Source organism: Geotrypetes seraphini, chromosome 2 (genome assembly GCF_902459505.1).
Source record: "Geotrypetes seraphini chromosome 2, aGeoSer1.1, whole genome shotgun sequence".
NCBI lineage: Eukaryota > Metazoa > Chordata > Amphibia > Gymnophiona > Dermophiidae > Geotrypetes > Geotrypetes seraphini.
Window position 1 is genome coordinate 528463373 of NC_047085.1, and position 14507 is coordinate 528477879.

General features: G+C 45.9%; 1 protein-coding gene across 1 annotated transcript in view; it reads right to left on the reverse strand.

Moving 5' to 3' along the window:
* The window catches only part of IQCA1L (IQ motif containing with AAA domain 1 like), a 151003-nt gene that overhangs the window by 97163 nt on the left and 39333 nt on the right, over positions 1-14507 (reverse strand). The window contains exon 5 of the mRNA XM_033932752.1: positions 6188-6259. Within this exon, the coding sequence (XP_033788643.1) occupies positions 6188-6259 (72 nt within the window). The remainder of the gene's footprint in view (positions 1-6187; positions 6260-14507) is intronic.

Sequence of the window (14507 nt, forward strand, 5' to 3'; positions counted from 1 at the left end):
GAACAGAGCAAAGGTCCATCAAGCCGAGTATCCTATCTCCAACAGTGGCCAACCCAGGTCACAAGCATCTGGAAAGATCCCAGACAATGACTGATTTTTTATTCCATGAAAAATGACAAAGACTAGGAGACACTCAATGAAGTTACAGGGAATAGGAGGAAAAATTTTTTCACTCAGAAAATAATTAAGCTCTGGAACACGTTGCCAGAGGATGTGGTAAGAGCGGATAGTGTAGCTGGTTTTGAGAAAGGTTTGGACAAGTTCCTGGAGGAAAAGTCCATAGTCTGTTATTGAGAAAGACATGGTGGAAGCCACTGCTTGCCCTGGATTGGTAGCAAAGAATTTTGCCACTCCTTGGGACCTGGTTTGGCCACCGTGAGAACAGGTTACTGGGCTTGATGGACCATTGGTCTGACCCAGTGAAGCTATTCTTATATTCTTATCCTATGTTTCCGTAAAACCAGCAACAAAACTATAAAAAACTGCAAAGCAATGATACCCGACAGAAAGTTAATTATATAATTAATGATCTATCGCAAATAAATTAAGGATGATCACGTCTATTCTAGACACAGAACAGAGAGGTCACATGTTATCTCTGATCCAGATGCATCGCCTCTTAACCCTGCATATCATCACATGAATTGGAAAAAGGAGTTTACATATTTCTCCCTAACTTCCACCATCAATCAGACCCTCATTTTCCCGTGAACACGGTTACTGCTGTTTCCCTCTGTCATGTGGAACAAGGTTTAATGATTCCCCATCACATCACATGAAGTGCAGCAGCCAGAGAGAGAGAGACAGAAGATAGAATAAGCATTTGACTAATTCTTAACTTCAAATTACTGCAAACTGCAACTGGAATTAAACCCACAAAGACACTGCCAGGGACATCCGTAGCCCCAGCTCTGAAGTTCAGAAGTGAAATGCAGCTGCAAAGGGATGATCAGGGTTAGCAGAAATCGCTGATTTATGATTTTAAAGTGTTCGAGGCTTGTGCAGATGAGGACAGAACCTGCAGGGATGGGGCAGAGACAGAACTTGTGGGGACGGGACAGGGATAGAGATAGATCCCACGGGAGCTGGGCACAAATTTGTCCCCGTGTCATTCTCTACTGGGCAGCTCAGCTGTGTCCCGCCCTCTCTGACATACATTTCCTGTTGTAACAGAGATGGGATCCATCTGAGATGCACAGAGTAGTTGCTGGGCTGCTTTTCTAATGCTTCCACTGGAGGGAAGCAGCTGGTAGCCGTAAAGAGAGGTTTAAGGGGCAGTAAGGTGGAACCGTTAGAAGAATTAACAAATCGATTCTAACATAAGATTCAGTTGGCCCAGGTGCCTAAGGCCCCTCCTATGGGCGGGGCCTTAGGCATCTGGGCCAATCAGGCCCTAGGTCCCTCCCTGGTGCATCCCACAATGCACCGGGAAGCAGCATTCGAAGGAAGGCGAACCTGCCGGCTGACCGGAGAAAGCACTCATCCATCCGGCCATCTTTTCAGGTTAGAGGGGGTCCAGGGGATTGGGGGGGTTTAGATGCACAGTCAGGGGGATGGGGGGATGCTTGCCTTCTGGCAGGAGAGCTTGGGCTCCCTTCTGCCAAGCATCGCAGTGGTTCGGGGGGGGGGGGGTTGCCTTCCAGCAAGAGTGCTTGCGCTCCCTCCTGCCGATGAGCCATGCAGGGTGGGGGGTACTTTGGGTCCAGTAGGAGAGATTAGGCATCTCTCCTGCCGCGATTGTTACCAGTGTCAGGGGGACGGGTTGTCTGGGCTGCTGAGTTGATCATGGCAGCCGTGATCAGCTCAGTGGCCCCTATTCGGAACTTATACCTGTTTTGACTTGGTCCAAAGGGATTTGGGGGTACTGATAGACAGAACCCTGAAGCCATCAGCTCAATGCGCGGCGGCGGCGAGGAAAGCAAACAGGATGTTAGGCATGATTAAGAAGGGGATCACGAGTAGATCGGAAGACGTCATAATGCCACTTTACAGAGCAATGGTCAGACCACACTTAGAATACTGTGTCCAACACTGGTCTCCATACCTTAAGAAGGATATAACTCTGCTGGAGAATGTGCAGAGGCGAGCCACAAAAATTGTCAGAGGTATGGAGAATTTGAGCTACAAAGAACGCCTCAGAAAACTGGGACTGTTCACCCTCGAAAAGAGAAGACTGAGAGGAGATTTGTTAGAGACTTTTAAAATATTAAAAGGATTTGATAAAATTGACCAGGAAACAGCATTACTGACATTTTCAGATGTGACACGGACAAGAGGTCATAGCCTGAAACTGAGCGGCAGAAGGTTCAGGACAAATGTCGGGAAGTTCTGTTTCACACAACGAGTGGTGGGTGCTTGGAATGCTCTCCCGGAGGAGGTGGTGGCAGAGACTAGTGTTCTGGGTTTCAAGCGCAAGTTGGATTCATACCTTCTTGCAAATCACATCGGGGGATACGGGAAATCCGGGTCTCCAATAAGGAGCACCTAACTGGGCCTCCGCGTGTGCGGATCGCCGGACTAGATGGACCTAGGTCTGATCCGGCGAAGGCGTTTCTTATGTTCTTATGTTCCATCTGGCAACCTGTCAAGACTGCCAGACTACTAAGACTAGGTCTGCCCACCCCTCGCCCTATCCACTCCTCCAAAAACGCCCCTTTTCGCTCTAGGCATACAGAGGCAGGATAAATAATAATAATAACTTTATTTTTCTATACCGCCATAGTCAAATGACTTCTAGGCGGTTCACATTGAAAGAAGGCTGGACAATCAGCGAATTACAGAATGCAAGAAGAGAAATAGGGGTTACATGAAAAATTACATCAGGTTTGCAAAGGGGAAATATCATAGTGAGTGAAGGTCATCTGTTTAGGCGATGAATTTGTCAAATAGAATGGTTTTAATTGATGTTCGGAATGCGCCATAGGTCTGCCTGGCTCTCTTTATGTAGTTTCCCAGCCAGGATTGCTTGGAACATGAAGGTTCTGTCCAGAAAGGATTTGTATTTGCAGCCTGTGGTCTTTGGGTATGTAAAGATGTTTCGGTTTCTGGTTGTTCGTGTGGGGTTGTGTAGTATGAAGTGTGGTAGCAGGTAGGAAGGTGCTAGGCCCCAGACCTGTTTGAAACCTTTGTATTTTCCCTTAATGTCTTCTCTTTACTTTAAGAATTGTATTTCTTCCCTCCTTACCCATTGTTTAGTAATGTTAATTTAATGTAAATTAGCCCTATTTAAGTATTTGTACGTATTGTATTGTCCCCTAAACAAATGTGAATTTTAAAGTGTACATCGCTTAGAAATCCTGATTAAGCGATTAATCAAGTCACCTAATAAACTTGAAACTTGAAACAGATACAAGCAAACTTGAACAGTATTCGCGGCTCCATTGGTAACCAGTGTAATTTTTGTAATAGGGGCCAATGTGGTCTTTTTTTTCTCAGTCCGAAGATCAAGCGAACTGCAGTGTTTTGCACTAATCTTAATTTTTGTACTGTTTTTTGAGGGATACCAAGGTAGACAATGTTGGGCGACACATTGGCAAAATGGAATTGGGAACTGGCTTGGAGGTAGGCTTCAGAGGGTAGTGGTGAATGGCACCCCCTCTGAAATGACGGAGGTAATCAGTGGAGTGCCGCAGGGCTCGGTCCTGGGCCCGATCCTATTCAACATCTTTATAAGAGACTTGGCAGAAGGGCTGCGAGGTAAAATAACATTATTCGCCGATGACGCCAAACTAAGCAATGTAGTGGGCAAAAGCACAACAGACATAAATTCAATGTCCGACAACATGATGCACGACCTACTCCTACTGGAGCGCTGGTCTAGGTCCTGGCAACTCAGCTTCAATGCCAAAAAATGCAAAGTCATGCACCTGGGCAGCCAAAATCCATACAAGACTTACACCCTTAATGGCGAGATCCTAACAAGAACTGAAGCAGAACGAGACTTAGGGGTGATCGTCAGTGAGAACATGAAGACTGCCAATCAAGTGGAGCAAGCTTCATCCAAGGCAAGGCAAATCCTAGGTTGCATACGCAGGAGTTTCGTTAGCCGTAAGCCTGAAGTCATTATGCCATTGTATAGATCCATGGTGAGGCCCCACCTGGAATACTGTGTGCAATTCTGGAGGCCGCATTACCATAAGGATATGCTGAGACTGGAGTCGGTCCAGAGAATGGCCACCCGGATGGTCTCGGGACTCAAGGATCTCCCGTACGAGGAACGGCTGGATATGTTGCAGCTGTACTCACTCGAGGAACGCAGAGAGAGGGGTGACATGATCGAGACATTCAAGTATCTCACGGGCCGCATCGAGGTGGAAGAAGATATCTTCTTTTTCAAGGGTCCCGCGGCAACAAGGGTGTATCCGTGGAAAATCAGGGGCAGGAAACTGCACGGGGGCACCAGGAAATTATTTTTCACTGAAAGGGTGGTTGATCGCTGGAATAGTCTTCCACTTTAGGTGATTGAGGCCAGCAGCGTGCCTGATTTTAAGGCCAAATGGGATAGACACGTGGGATCTATTCACAGAGAAAGGTAGGGGAGGGTCATTGGGGTGGGCAGACTAGATGGGCCGTGGCCCTTATCTGCCGTCTATTTCTATGTTTCTATGTTAGTCCAGGGTAGATAGGATCAGCGACTGCACCAGTAATCTAAAGGATGTTGTGTCAAAGTATTTTTTAATAGTTCTTAGTTTCCACAGCGTGTAAAAGCATTTCTTCACCAGTAAGTTTGTGTGGTCAGCCATGGTTAAGTGTGTGTCTAGTGTGATACCCAGTATTTTTATAGTTTTGGAGAATGGGTATTCGTGGTCATTTATTTTTAACGATGTTCTGGTTATTTTGTCATTGGGGCTTGCCTAAGGCCTAAGCTGGTTTTAGATACGTCTAAAACTAGCATTGATTATCAGTACTTGGACAATCTGTCATTTTGATAGTCCAAGTACTGACTTAGGCCACTTTTTGTACTTTTTCAAAATTATTATGAGCCCCCTAGTGTAATCACAAAATGAAGAATAAAATCATTTTATTTTCTATTTTGTTGTCTGGTCATTTTATTATTCAAATCATGTTGGTCCCAGGCTCTGGTTTCTGTTTGTCTTTTGTTATCTTGCTCACCAGGGTCTCCTGCTCATTTCACATGTTCTTCTTTCTCCGTGCTCACCATTCATCTTTCATTTCTGTACCTTCCCTTCCTCTGCTATATCCAACATTTCTGTTTCTTTCCTACTATCTACCATCTCTCTCTCTCACTGCCTTGTGTCCTGGGTCAAACCTCTCTATTCTCCTCCATGCATCTCTTCCTTCCTCCCCTCCATTATCATGTGCAGCATTTCTTTCTCCCTCCCCATGTGCCATCTCTCCCTGCCCTTCACCCTCTGTCCAACATTTCTCCCTCTCTCTTCTCCATACATGTCTCCCTTCTCTCCACCACGTGGATCTCTCCTTCTCATCCCTTTCTACCTCCTTGTCGCATTTATCCCTTTCTCTCCTCCACCCTTGTCCAACAATTCTTCCTCTTACTCCCCCTGTGCAGCAGCTTTCCACCCCTCCTTCCTATCTCCTTGTGCAGCAGCTTTCCACCCCTCCTTCCTATCTCCTTGTGCAGCAGCTTTCCATCCCTCCCTCCCATCCCCCTGTGCATCAGTTTTCCATCCCTCCTATCCCCCTGTGCTGCACCTCCACCCCCACCTTCACCCCCACCATGAGATCTGACATACTTTGGACCTCCTAAAGCAGCAGCAGCGGCTGGCCGACAGAAGCAGCGCTGTGAACAGGCTGCCTGCGGCCTGCCTCATCAGTGACATCATCAATAACGCAGCAGTGGTAAGGCCCTGGCGGTGCAGGGCGCACCAGCCTGATCAGAGTGCTGCTTCTGTTGGCTGGCCACCCCCACAGCTGCTTCTTCTGCTTTAGAAGGCCCAGAGGAAATGTTCTGGGCACTGGACCCCTAGATCATAGGTTAGAGAAGAGCAACTTGGACCAACTTGGACTGTCTTAAGTTAAAGTGATTTAATACACATTAAATAACACAAATCCCGTTATTATGCTCTTAAGTTGGTTTTAACATGCATTATTAAGACCTCTGGGGACAAGAGACTATGAACTGTACCTGAACGTAACTCACATTAAGGTACTGATGAGAAGGCATGAGCAGAAACCAAAGAAATACAAACTAAAACAGAATTCTTACCATGCCAATAAACACCATTTCCTGCTCCCTCGCTTGCTTGGTCTTCCTGCGTTGTATGAAGCCTCTCCAAATCTGCAAAGCAAGGGAAAGCGCAGTCTGAAAAAGCAGGCAGTGACGGGCTGGTGGGAGCACCTTCTTATATTAGTTTATAAAAACAATGAGCTGACGTGCAGAACAACGCGCTTTCACCCAGAGACCCATCAAATCTCAGTCAGACGACCACTACAGCTCCAAAATGGCAGGATAAAAGGTGTCCATGCCCGGTGTTAGCGGTGGGAACAGAGCAGACACTGCGGAAGAGAATACCCCGGCTGTAGATTCAGGCCATGGTGAACTTATTCGTGGATTTGCTGCAGCACAAAATAAACCATACAAGTTCACAAGCTGGCTAAGAACTTATTTAAGGATAGGATGGAAAAAAAAGACTGTTCTAACTTCATGTGATGAAGGTAACCAACCACCAGACTGAATATCTGCTGTTGCCTGGTTATCTTCCGGGTAGCAGCTCCAGCTCCTCCCATCCCCAAATAATCCTCCTCTAGCCCAATCACCCCCACGCTCCTCCCCGGAAGATACACTCCCCCAGGTCTGCTGTCATGAACCTAGTGGTAAATGGGCATGGCTACCATGATCTCTAAGCCTTTTGGTTACAAATTTAAATTTTGTCAAGAAAACAAATGAAATAAAGTTGGTTAGTTCAACCCATTTTTCCCAGGTTTCTTCAACATGCTCTCACTTCCTCCTCTCTTCTTGTCTTTGTCTTGAACCCTTGAAGGACTCCATCTTTTCATATCTAGGACCTCTTCCATTATCCATGTGCCTTCAACCCTCACTCTCTAGTTTTAAAAAATCCACGTAAATTTGGATCTTCAATCAAGCTTACAGGTGATGTTTTCCTGGAGCACCTTGAGACTCTCCCCCCCCCAACAACACACACACACTTCTATTTGCTATTCACTCTACAAGTCTCTCTCTCCCCCTCTCTCTGTGTTCTTTCCGGCTTTTCCCATGTATTCCTCATTTGTCTCCCTCTTTATCTATTTTTATATATACTGTATATTATAAACTGCCATGATGTGCTATGGTATGAATTCTGGTATATCAAATCCTATATAATAAAACCCTAAGCGCACATGCGCACTTAGGGTTTCGTGTTCCCTGCCGCCGTGGTGTGTGATCCGTAACCGTGTTCTAACCCGGCGGCAGGGAACATTCTGGCCACTCCCCTCTTCCTCCCGCCCTCACTCACCATGGAAGCCAGGCAAGCTCTCTCCCTGCCCGTGTCCTCGGCAAGGAACACACCCTCCCACCCTCACTCGCCGCTGCCGCTGATCCTCCTCTAAAGAGCAGCTTGCGATGGTGGCCGGCTTTAGCGAACCTCGCAGGCTGCTCTCCAACCTCGGTAGCATGTTCCCTCTGACGCACGGGATTGCGTCAGAGGGAACGTGCTACCGAGTTGGAGAGCGGCCTGCGAGGTTTGCTAAAGCCGGCCACCACGATCGCAGGCTGCTTTGAAGAGGAGCAAGCCAGAAGACGCCGGGATGGAGGGAAGGTAAGAAGCGGATCAATACCGGGGGCCAGGGGGAGAGGGAAAGGGGGAGACAGAAGGGGCCATGGAGAGATAGGGAGAAGGAAAGGGGGCTGCTTTGGGGGAGGTGTGCTGGGGACAGACAGCTTTGCTCTGGGGGCAGACAGAAGGGGCCATGGAGAGACAGGGAGAGGGAAAGGGGGCTGCTTTGGGGGGAGGGGTGTGCTTGGGGCAAACAGCTTTGCTCTGGGGGGGGGAAGACAGAAGGGGCCATGGAGAGATAGGGAGAAGGAAAGGGGGCTGCTTTGGGGGGAGGTGTGCTGGGGACAGACAGTTTTGCTCTGGGGGGAAGACAGAAGGGGCCATGGAGAGATAGGGAGAGGGAAAGGGGGCTGCTTTGGGGGGGGAGGTGTGCTGGGGACAGACAGTTTTGCTCTGGGGGGAAGACAGAAGGGGCCATGAAAAGACAAGGAGAGGAAAAGGGAGCTGCTTTGGGGGGGAGGTGTGCTAGGGACAGACAGCTTTGCTCTGGGGGGAGAGACAGAAGGGGCCATGGAGAGACAGGGAGAGGGAAAGGGGGCTGCTTTGGGGGGAGGGGTGTGCTTGGGGCAAACAGCTTTGCTCTGGGGGGGAAGACAGAAGGGGCCATGGAGAGATAGGGAGAAGGAAAGGGGGCTGCTTTGGGGGGGAGGTGTGCTGGGGACAGACAATTTTGCTCTGGGGGGAAGACAGAAGGGGCCATGGAGAGATAGGGAGAGGGAAAGGGGGCTGCTTTGGGGGGGAGGTGTGCTGGGGATAGACAGTTTTGCTCTGGGGGGAAGACAGAAGGGGCCATGGAAAGACAAGGAGAGGAAAAGGGGGCTGCTTTGGGGGGGAGGTGTGCTAGGGACAGACAGCTTTGCTCTGGGGGGGAGACATAAGGGACCATGGAGAGACAGGGAGAGGGAAAGGGGGCTGCTTTGGGGGGAGGGGTGTGCTTGGGGCAAACAGCTTTGCTCTGGGGGGAAGACAGAAGGGGCCATGGAGAGATAGGGAGAAGGAAAGGGGGCTGCTTTGGGGAGGAGGTGTGCTGGGGACAGACAGCTTTGCTCTGGGGGGGAAGACAGAAGAGGGCCATTGAGAGACAGGGAGAGGGAAAGGGGGCTGCTTGGGGGGAAAGTGTGTGCTGGGGCAGACAGCTTTGCTCGGGGGGGAGGGAAGACAGAAGGACACAGACAGCGGCCAAGGAGAGAGAGATAAAGAAACACAGACAGACAGAGACACATTTATTCTAGCACCCATTAATGTAACGGGCTTAAAAACTAGTACTTAGAATAAAAATCCATGATGTCAGGATAACGTTTGGGCTGGACAAATGTGCAAAGACAACTTTACATAATGGAAAACTGAAAACATCTCTAACAGAAGGCTGGACTAAAAAAGAGCTTGATCAGGAAAGTGTATATATCTGGGAGAAAAAGATGTAACAAACCAGCACAAAGAGAGAGAGAAAACATCCGCAAGGAATATTCTAGAAGACAGAATAAAATGCAAGCTATCTTTGGAATTGTAAACTGATCTCATAAAAATCTTTAAAAATTTAGATTTCATAATAAGAAAACTCCTCCATGCCCATCAGGTAACATTAAGAACTGCTTTTCTTCTGCATAAGCTGAAACTGGAATGGGTCATACAGGAACAGATTACCATTTCTAGTGGAAATTTTATAATGAATTTTTCTGCTATATGCAAACAAAAGCCCTTTTATAAAAATACATAGAAGAAGCATATAAAGCATAAAAATGAAGGCAGATTATTAATAATAATAATAACAGTTTATATACTGCAGGACCGTGAAGTTCTACGCGGTTTACAATGATTAGAAATGTTACAGATTGAGTGAATAAACAAAGTACAGATTTAGCGACAGGTGGTTCTGGCGCTCGATTGTTAAGGACTAAGATTGAATAGGTTGGTTTCCTAAGTATTTCAGGAATAGATGTGTTTTCAGGCGTTTCCTGAATTCTCCATAGGTAGTAGGCACAAGCAATTGTTCAAGGTCTTTACCCTATAATGCTGCTTGATGTGCGAGAAGATGTTGATGATGACTTTTAAATTTACAATCTCTAAACGGTGGAGAAACGAAGTTCAGGTGTGAGCTTCGCTTGTGTCTGTTGGTTGTGAAAGAGAAAAGGTCTGTTATGTATTTAGGGGCTAAGTCATAGAGTACCTTGAAGCAAAAACAACCAAACTTGAATTTCACACATGCCTCCATCAGTAGCCAGTGTAAAAGTCGATAGGAAGGTGTCACATGATCAAACTTCTTCAGTCCACAGAGTAGTCTAACCGCTGTATTTTGAACTAGTTGCAATCGCCGCATGTACTTCTAGGGGAGTGCCAAGTAGGCGATGTTACAATAATCAAGTTGACTCAGAATAAGGGATTGTACTAGAATTTGAAATGATGAGGCATCGAAGTAAGCTCTGATGGACCGAAGTTTCCAGAGGGTGTGAAAGATTTTTCTGATCAAGGAGTCTACCTGGTCTTTCATGGTCAGGTTCTGGTCCAGTGTTACACCCAATACCTTCATAGTGGGTTGAATGGGATAACTAAGGTTATTGATGCACATTGATGCTTTAGTGTCGAGTGGGTATGGCGATGCTATGAAAAATTTTGTTTTCTCTGAGTTTAGTTTTAGTCTGAATTCAATCATCCATTGCTCCATCCGGTTTAATACTTCTGTTGCTTTGGGGGTGACTTCTGAGACAGAGTTGTTGAATGGGATAATTATCGTGAAGTCGTCAGCGTAGCTAAATAGTTTTATCCCCAGCTGGGATAGTTGTGCACCCAATGAGGACATGTAAACATTGAAGAGCAAAGGGGATAGCGGTGATCCTTGTGGTACACCAGATGGATTGCTCCATGTATCTGAGAGATCGTGATTAAAACGGACTTGGTATGTGCGTAATATAAGGAAATCTCGAAACCAGTTCAGTACTTCTCCTCTGATTCCGATTGCGTCTAGGCATTGTAACAGTTTTCCATGGTCCACCAAGTCAAAGGCGGAACTCATGTCAAATTGCATGATTAGGGCGTTGAGGCCCTTACTGAACAAGTAGCACAGATTGTCCAGAATGGCCGCAATTACTGTTTCAATGCTAAATAGAGGCCTAAAACCAGATTGAGTTTTGTGCAGGAGAGAGAATTGGTCAAGATATTCCATTAGTTGGGTATGTACCAATCCTTCCATGATTTTTACCATAAATGGAATAGATGCTACAGGTCTATAGTTGGTTATTGATGTAGCTGATTCTTTTACAATTTTTGGGGATTGGGGCTATTATGATATGACCATTGTTGGTGAGGAATTTTCCATTGTATAGGTTATTGGTTAGATAATTCAATAGGGATAATTTGAAGCCTAATGGAGCTGCTTTCATAATCTATGGGGGACATGAGTCCAAGACACAGTATGCATTAGAGTATTTGCTCTATAATTTGATGTAGTTATTCCAATCTGAGTTGTGGAAGGAACTCCAGATCATATCTGCTGGTATTTCATTTCTTGGTATATCAATTGATTGATGTTCGTATGGCCTCTCCAATCTGCTCATCCATGCCACCTAGTCTCCCTTCATCTTTTATATGACCCAGGTGAGGCACATTCAGAGGTCAAGTTCATCAAAGCATGAGTGAAATTACAGCTTATAGGCTTAGATTAGAAAAAATACTCAATGCATTTATTTCATAAGTGTTGCCATACCAAGACAGATGGAAAGTCCATCAATCCCAGCATTCTGTGTCCAACGCTGGTCAACCCAGGTCACAATTACCTGGCAAGATCCTAAAAGAGTAAAAGAGATTCTATGCTGCTTCTCCTAGGAAGAAGCAGTGGATCCATCTCAATAATGGCCTATAGACTTCTCTTTCAGGAAATTTGCCAAACCTTTTTTAAACCATGCTAAGCTAACAGATTTCATCACATTCTCTGGCAACGAATACCAGAGTTTAATTATACATTGTGTGAAGAAATCTTTTTTCCGGTTTATTTTAAATCAATTACTTAGTAGCTTCATCGCATGCCCCCTAGTCCTAGTATTTTTAGAAAGCATGAACAAGAAATTCACACTTACCCTTTCCACTCCACTCATTATTTTATAGACCTCTATCATATCACCCTTGGCCCGTCTCTTCTCCAATCTGAAGAACCCTACTCACTTTAGCCTTTCCTCATAGGAAAGTCTTCCCATCCCTTTTATTATTTTTTTCACCCTTTTCTGTACCTTTTCTAATTCCGCTATATCTTTTTATGAGATGTGGTGTGGTATGGTTTACATAAGCCGACATCTGCATGTTGGCCGCAATGTTGACAGGTTTTATAATGCTATTTCACATATCCTCAAACTAAATGCCTACTTGGCCTCCTCGACAACCTGTTATTAATTCTCAAAGACAGTTGCTGTCATCATCCATCAGCAGCAACAGAGCCCAACACACAAAGTGTGAAAACACAAAAGGAAACAGCCAGAAACAGTATTCATCTTTAAATCTGGCAGACAATTTGACAAACAGAAGAAATTAGTGAGTCCTTCAGCACAGGTGTTTGGGAAAAAGGGGGTGGGGGATCCTGGAAAAAACACAGTGTTAAACCAATTGCACTTCTTCACCGAGAAACAAGGAGCCCTATCTGCCTTCCAATCGGGATTCAGGAAATTCTACAGAACTGAAATCATCCTTCTTGACATCATCGACAACTGCTGGAAACTCATGCACAAGGGTAATGATGTCCTTTTGGTGCTGCTGGATCTCAGAACGGCCATCCTCTTCTCATTGAACGGCTCTCTGATATAGAGACATGGCACTATGATAAGAACATAAAAACATAAGAATTGCCGCTGCTGGGTAAGACCAGTGGTCCATCGTGCCCAACACTCTACTCATGCGGCAGCCCTTAGGTCAAAGACTAGTGCCCTAACTGAGACTAGCCTTACCTGCATACGTTCTGGTTCAGTAGGAACTTGTTTAACTTTGTCTTGAATCCCTAGAGGGTGTTTTCCCCTAACAGTCTCCGGAAGAGTGTTCCAGTTGGGTAAAGAAGAACTTCCTTAAGTTTGTACGGAATCTATCCCCTTTTAACTTTAGAGAGTGCCCTCTTGTTCTCTCTATCTTGGAGATGGTGAACAACCTGTCTTTATCTACTAAGTCTATTCCCTTCATTCTCTTGAATGTTTCGATCATGTCCCCTCTCAGTCTCCTCTTTTCAAGGGAGAAGAGGCCTAGTTTCTCTAATCTATCACTGTACGGCAACTCCAGCCCCTTAACCATTTTAGTCACTCTTCTCTGGACCTTTTCGAGTAGTACTACGATAAGTGTTGGATGCAGTATTCCAGGTGGGGCGTTCCAAGGCCTGGTACAGTGGCATGATAACCTTCTCCGATCTGTTCGTGATCCCTTTCTTAATCATTCCTAGCGTTCTGCTTGCCCATTTCACTGCTGCAAAGCATTGCGCGAATGGCTTCATTGACTTGTTTACCGGTACTCCCAAGTCTCTTTCCTGGGGGTCTCTCCAAATACTGCACCGGACATCCTGTATTCATTTATAAGATTTTTGTTACCGAAATGCATCATCTTAAACTTATCCATGTTAAACCTCAGTTGCCATGTCGCAGCCCATTTCTCAAGAGTGTTTATGTCCCATTACAGGTCTTTGCAATACTCCTGCATCTTCACTACTCTGAATAACTTCGTATCATCTGCAAATTTAATCACCTCGCTCGTGGTACCAATTTCTAAGAACATAAGAATTGCTGCTGCTGGGTCAGACCAGTGGTCCATCATGCCCAGCAGTCCGCTCATGCGGCGGCCTTCTGGTCAAAGACCACCCTAACTGAGACTAGTCCTACCAGCGTACGTCCTTGTTCATTATGAACTTGTCTAACTTTGTCTTGAAACCCTGGGAGATGTTTTCCCCATGACAGACTCCGGAAGAGCGTTCCAGTTTTCTACCACTCTCTAGGTCATTTATAAATATGTTGTAGAGCATGGGTCCAAGCATCAAACCCTGCGGCATTCCACTCGTGATGCTTTTCCAGTCCGAGTATTGTCCATTTAGCCCCAGTCTCTGTTTTCTATCCGCCAGCCAGTTTTTAATCCACGTGAGTATGTCACCCTCGATTCCATGGCTTGCAATTTTTTGAAGTAGTCGTTCATGTGGAACCTTGTCAAACACCTTCTGAAAATCCAGATATACGATGCCGACCAGGTCACCCTTTTCTATCTGCCTGTTTACTCTCTCGAAGAAGTGCAGCAAGTTTGTCAAGCAAGATCTTCCTTTGCTGAAGCCATTCTGGCTGTTCCTCATCAGATTGTGTCCATCAAGCTGATCAATGACGCGGTCCTTCATCAGCCATATCTTTCCCAGTACCGAGGTCAGAATCACTGGTCTGTAGTTTCCCAGATTTCCCCTAGAACCTTTCTTGAAGATCAGCGTAACATTCACCACTTTCCAGTCTTAAAGAATCCTTCCTGATTTGATCGACAGATTAGTTGAAGTAGTTCAGCTATAGCCCCTTTCAGTTCCTTGATTAACCTCAGATGGATACCATCTGGTCCCGGGGATTTATCATTTTTAAGCCTATCAATCTGCCTGCATACCTCTTCTAGACTGACCGTCAACCCTGTCTTCGTTTCCTGCGTATAGCCTATCATCTTCCGGTATGTTGTGTATATCCTCTTCGGTAAATACAGACGCAAAAAAATGTGTTTATTTTGTCAGCGATGGTTTTGTCCTCCTTTAGCACTCCCTTTATTCCA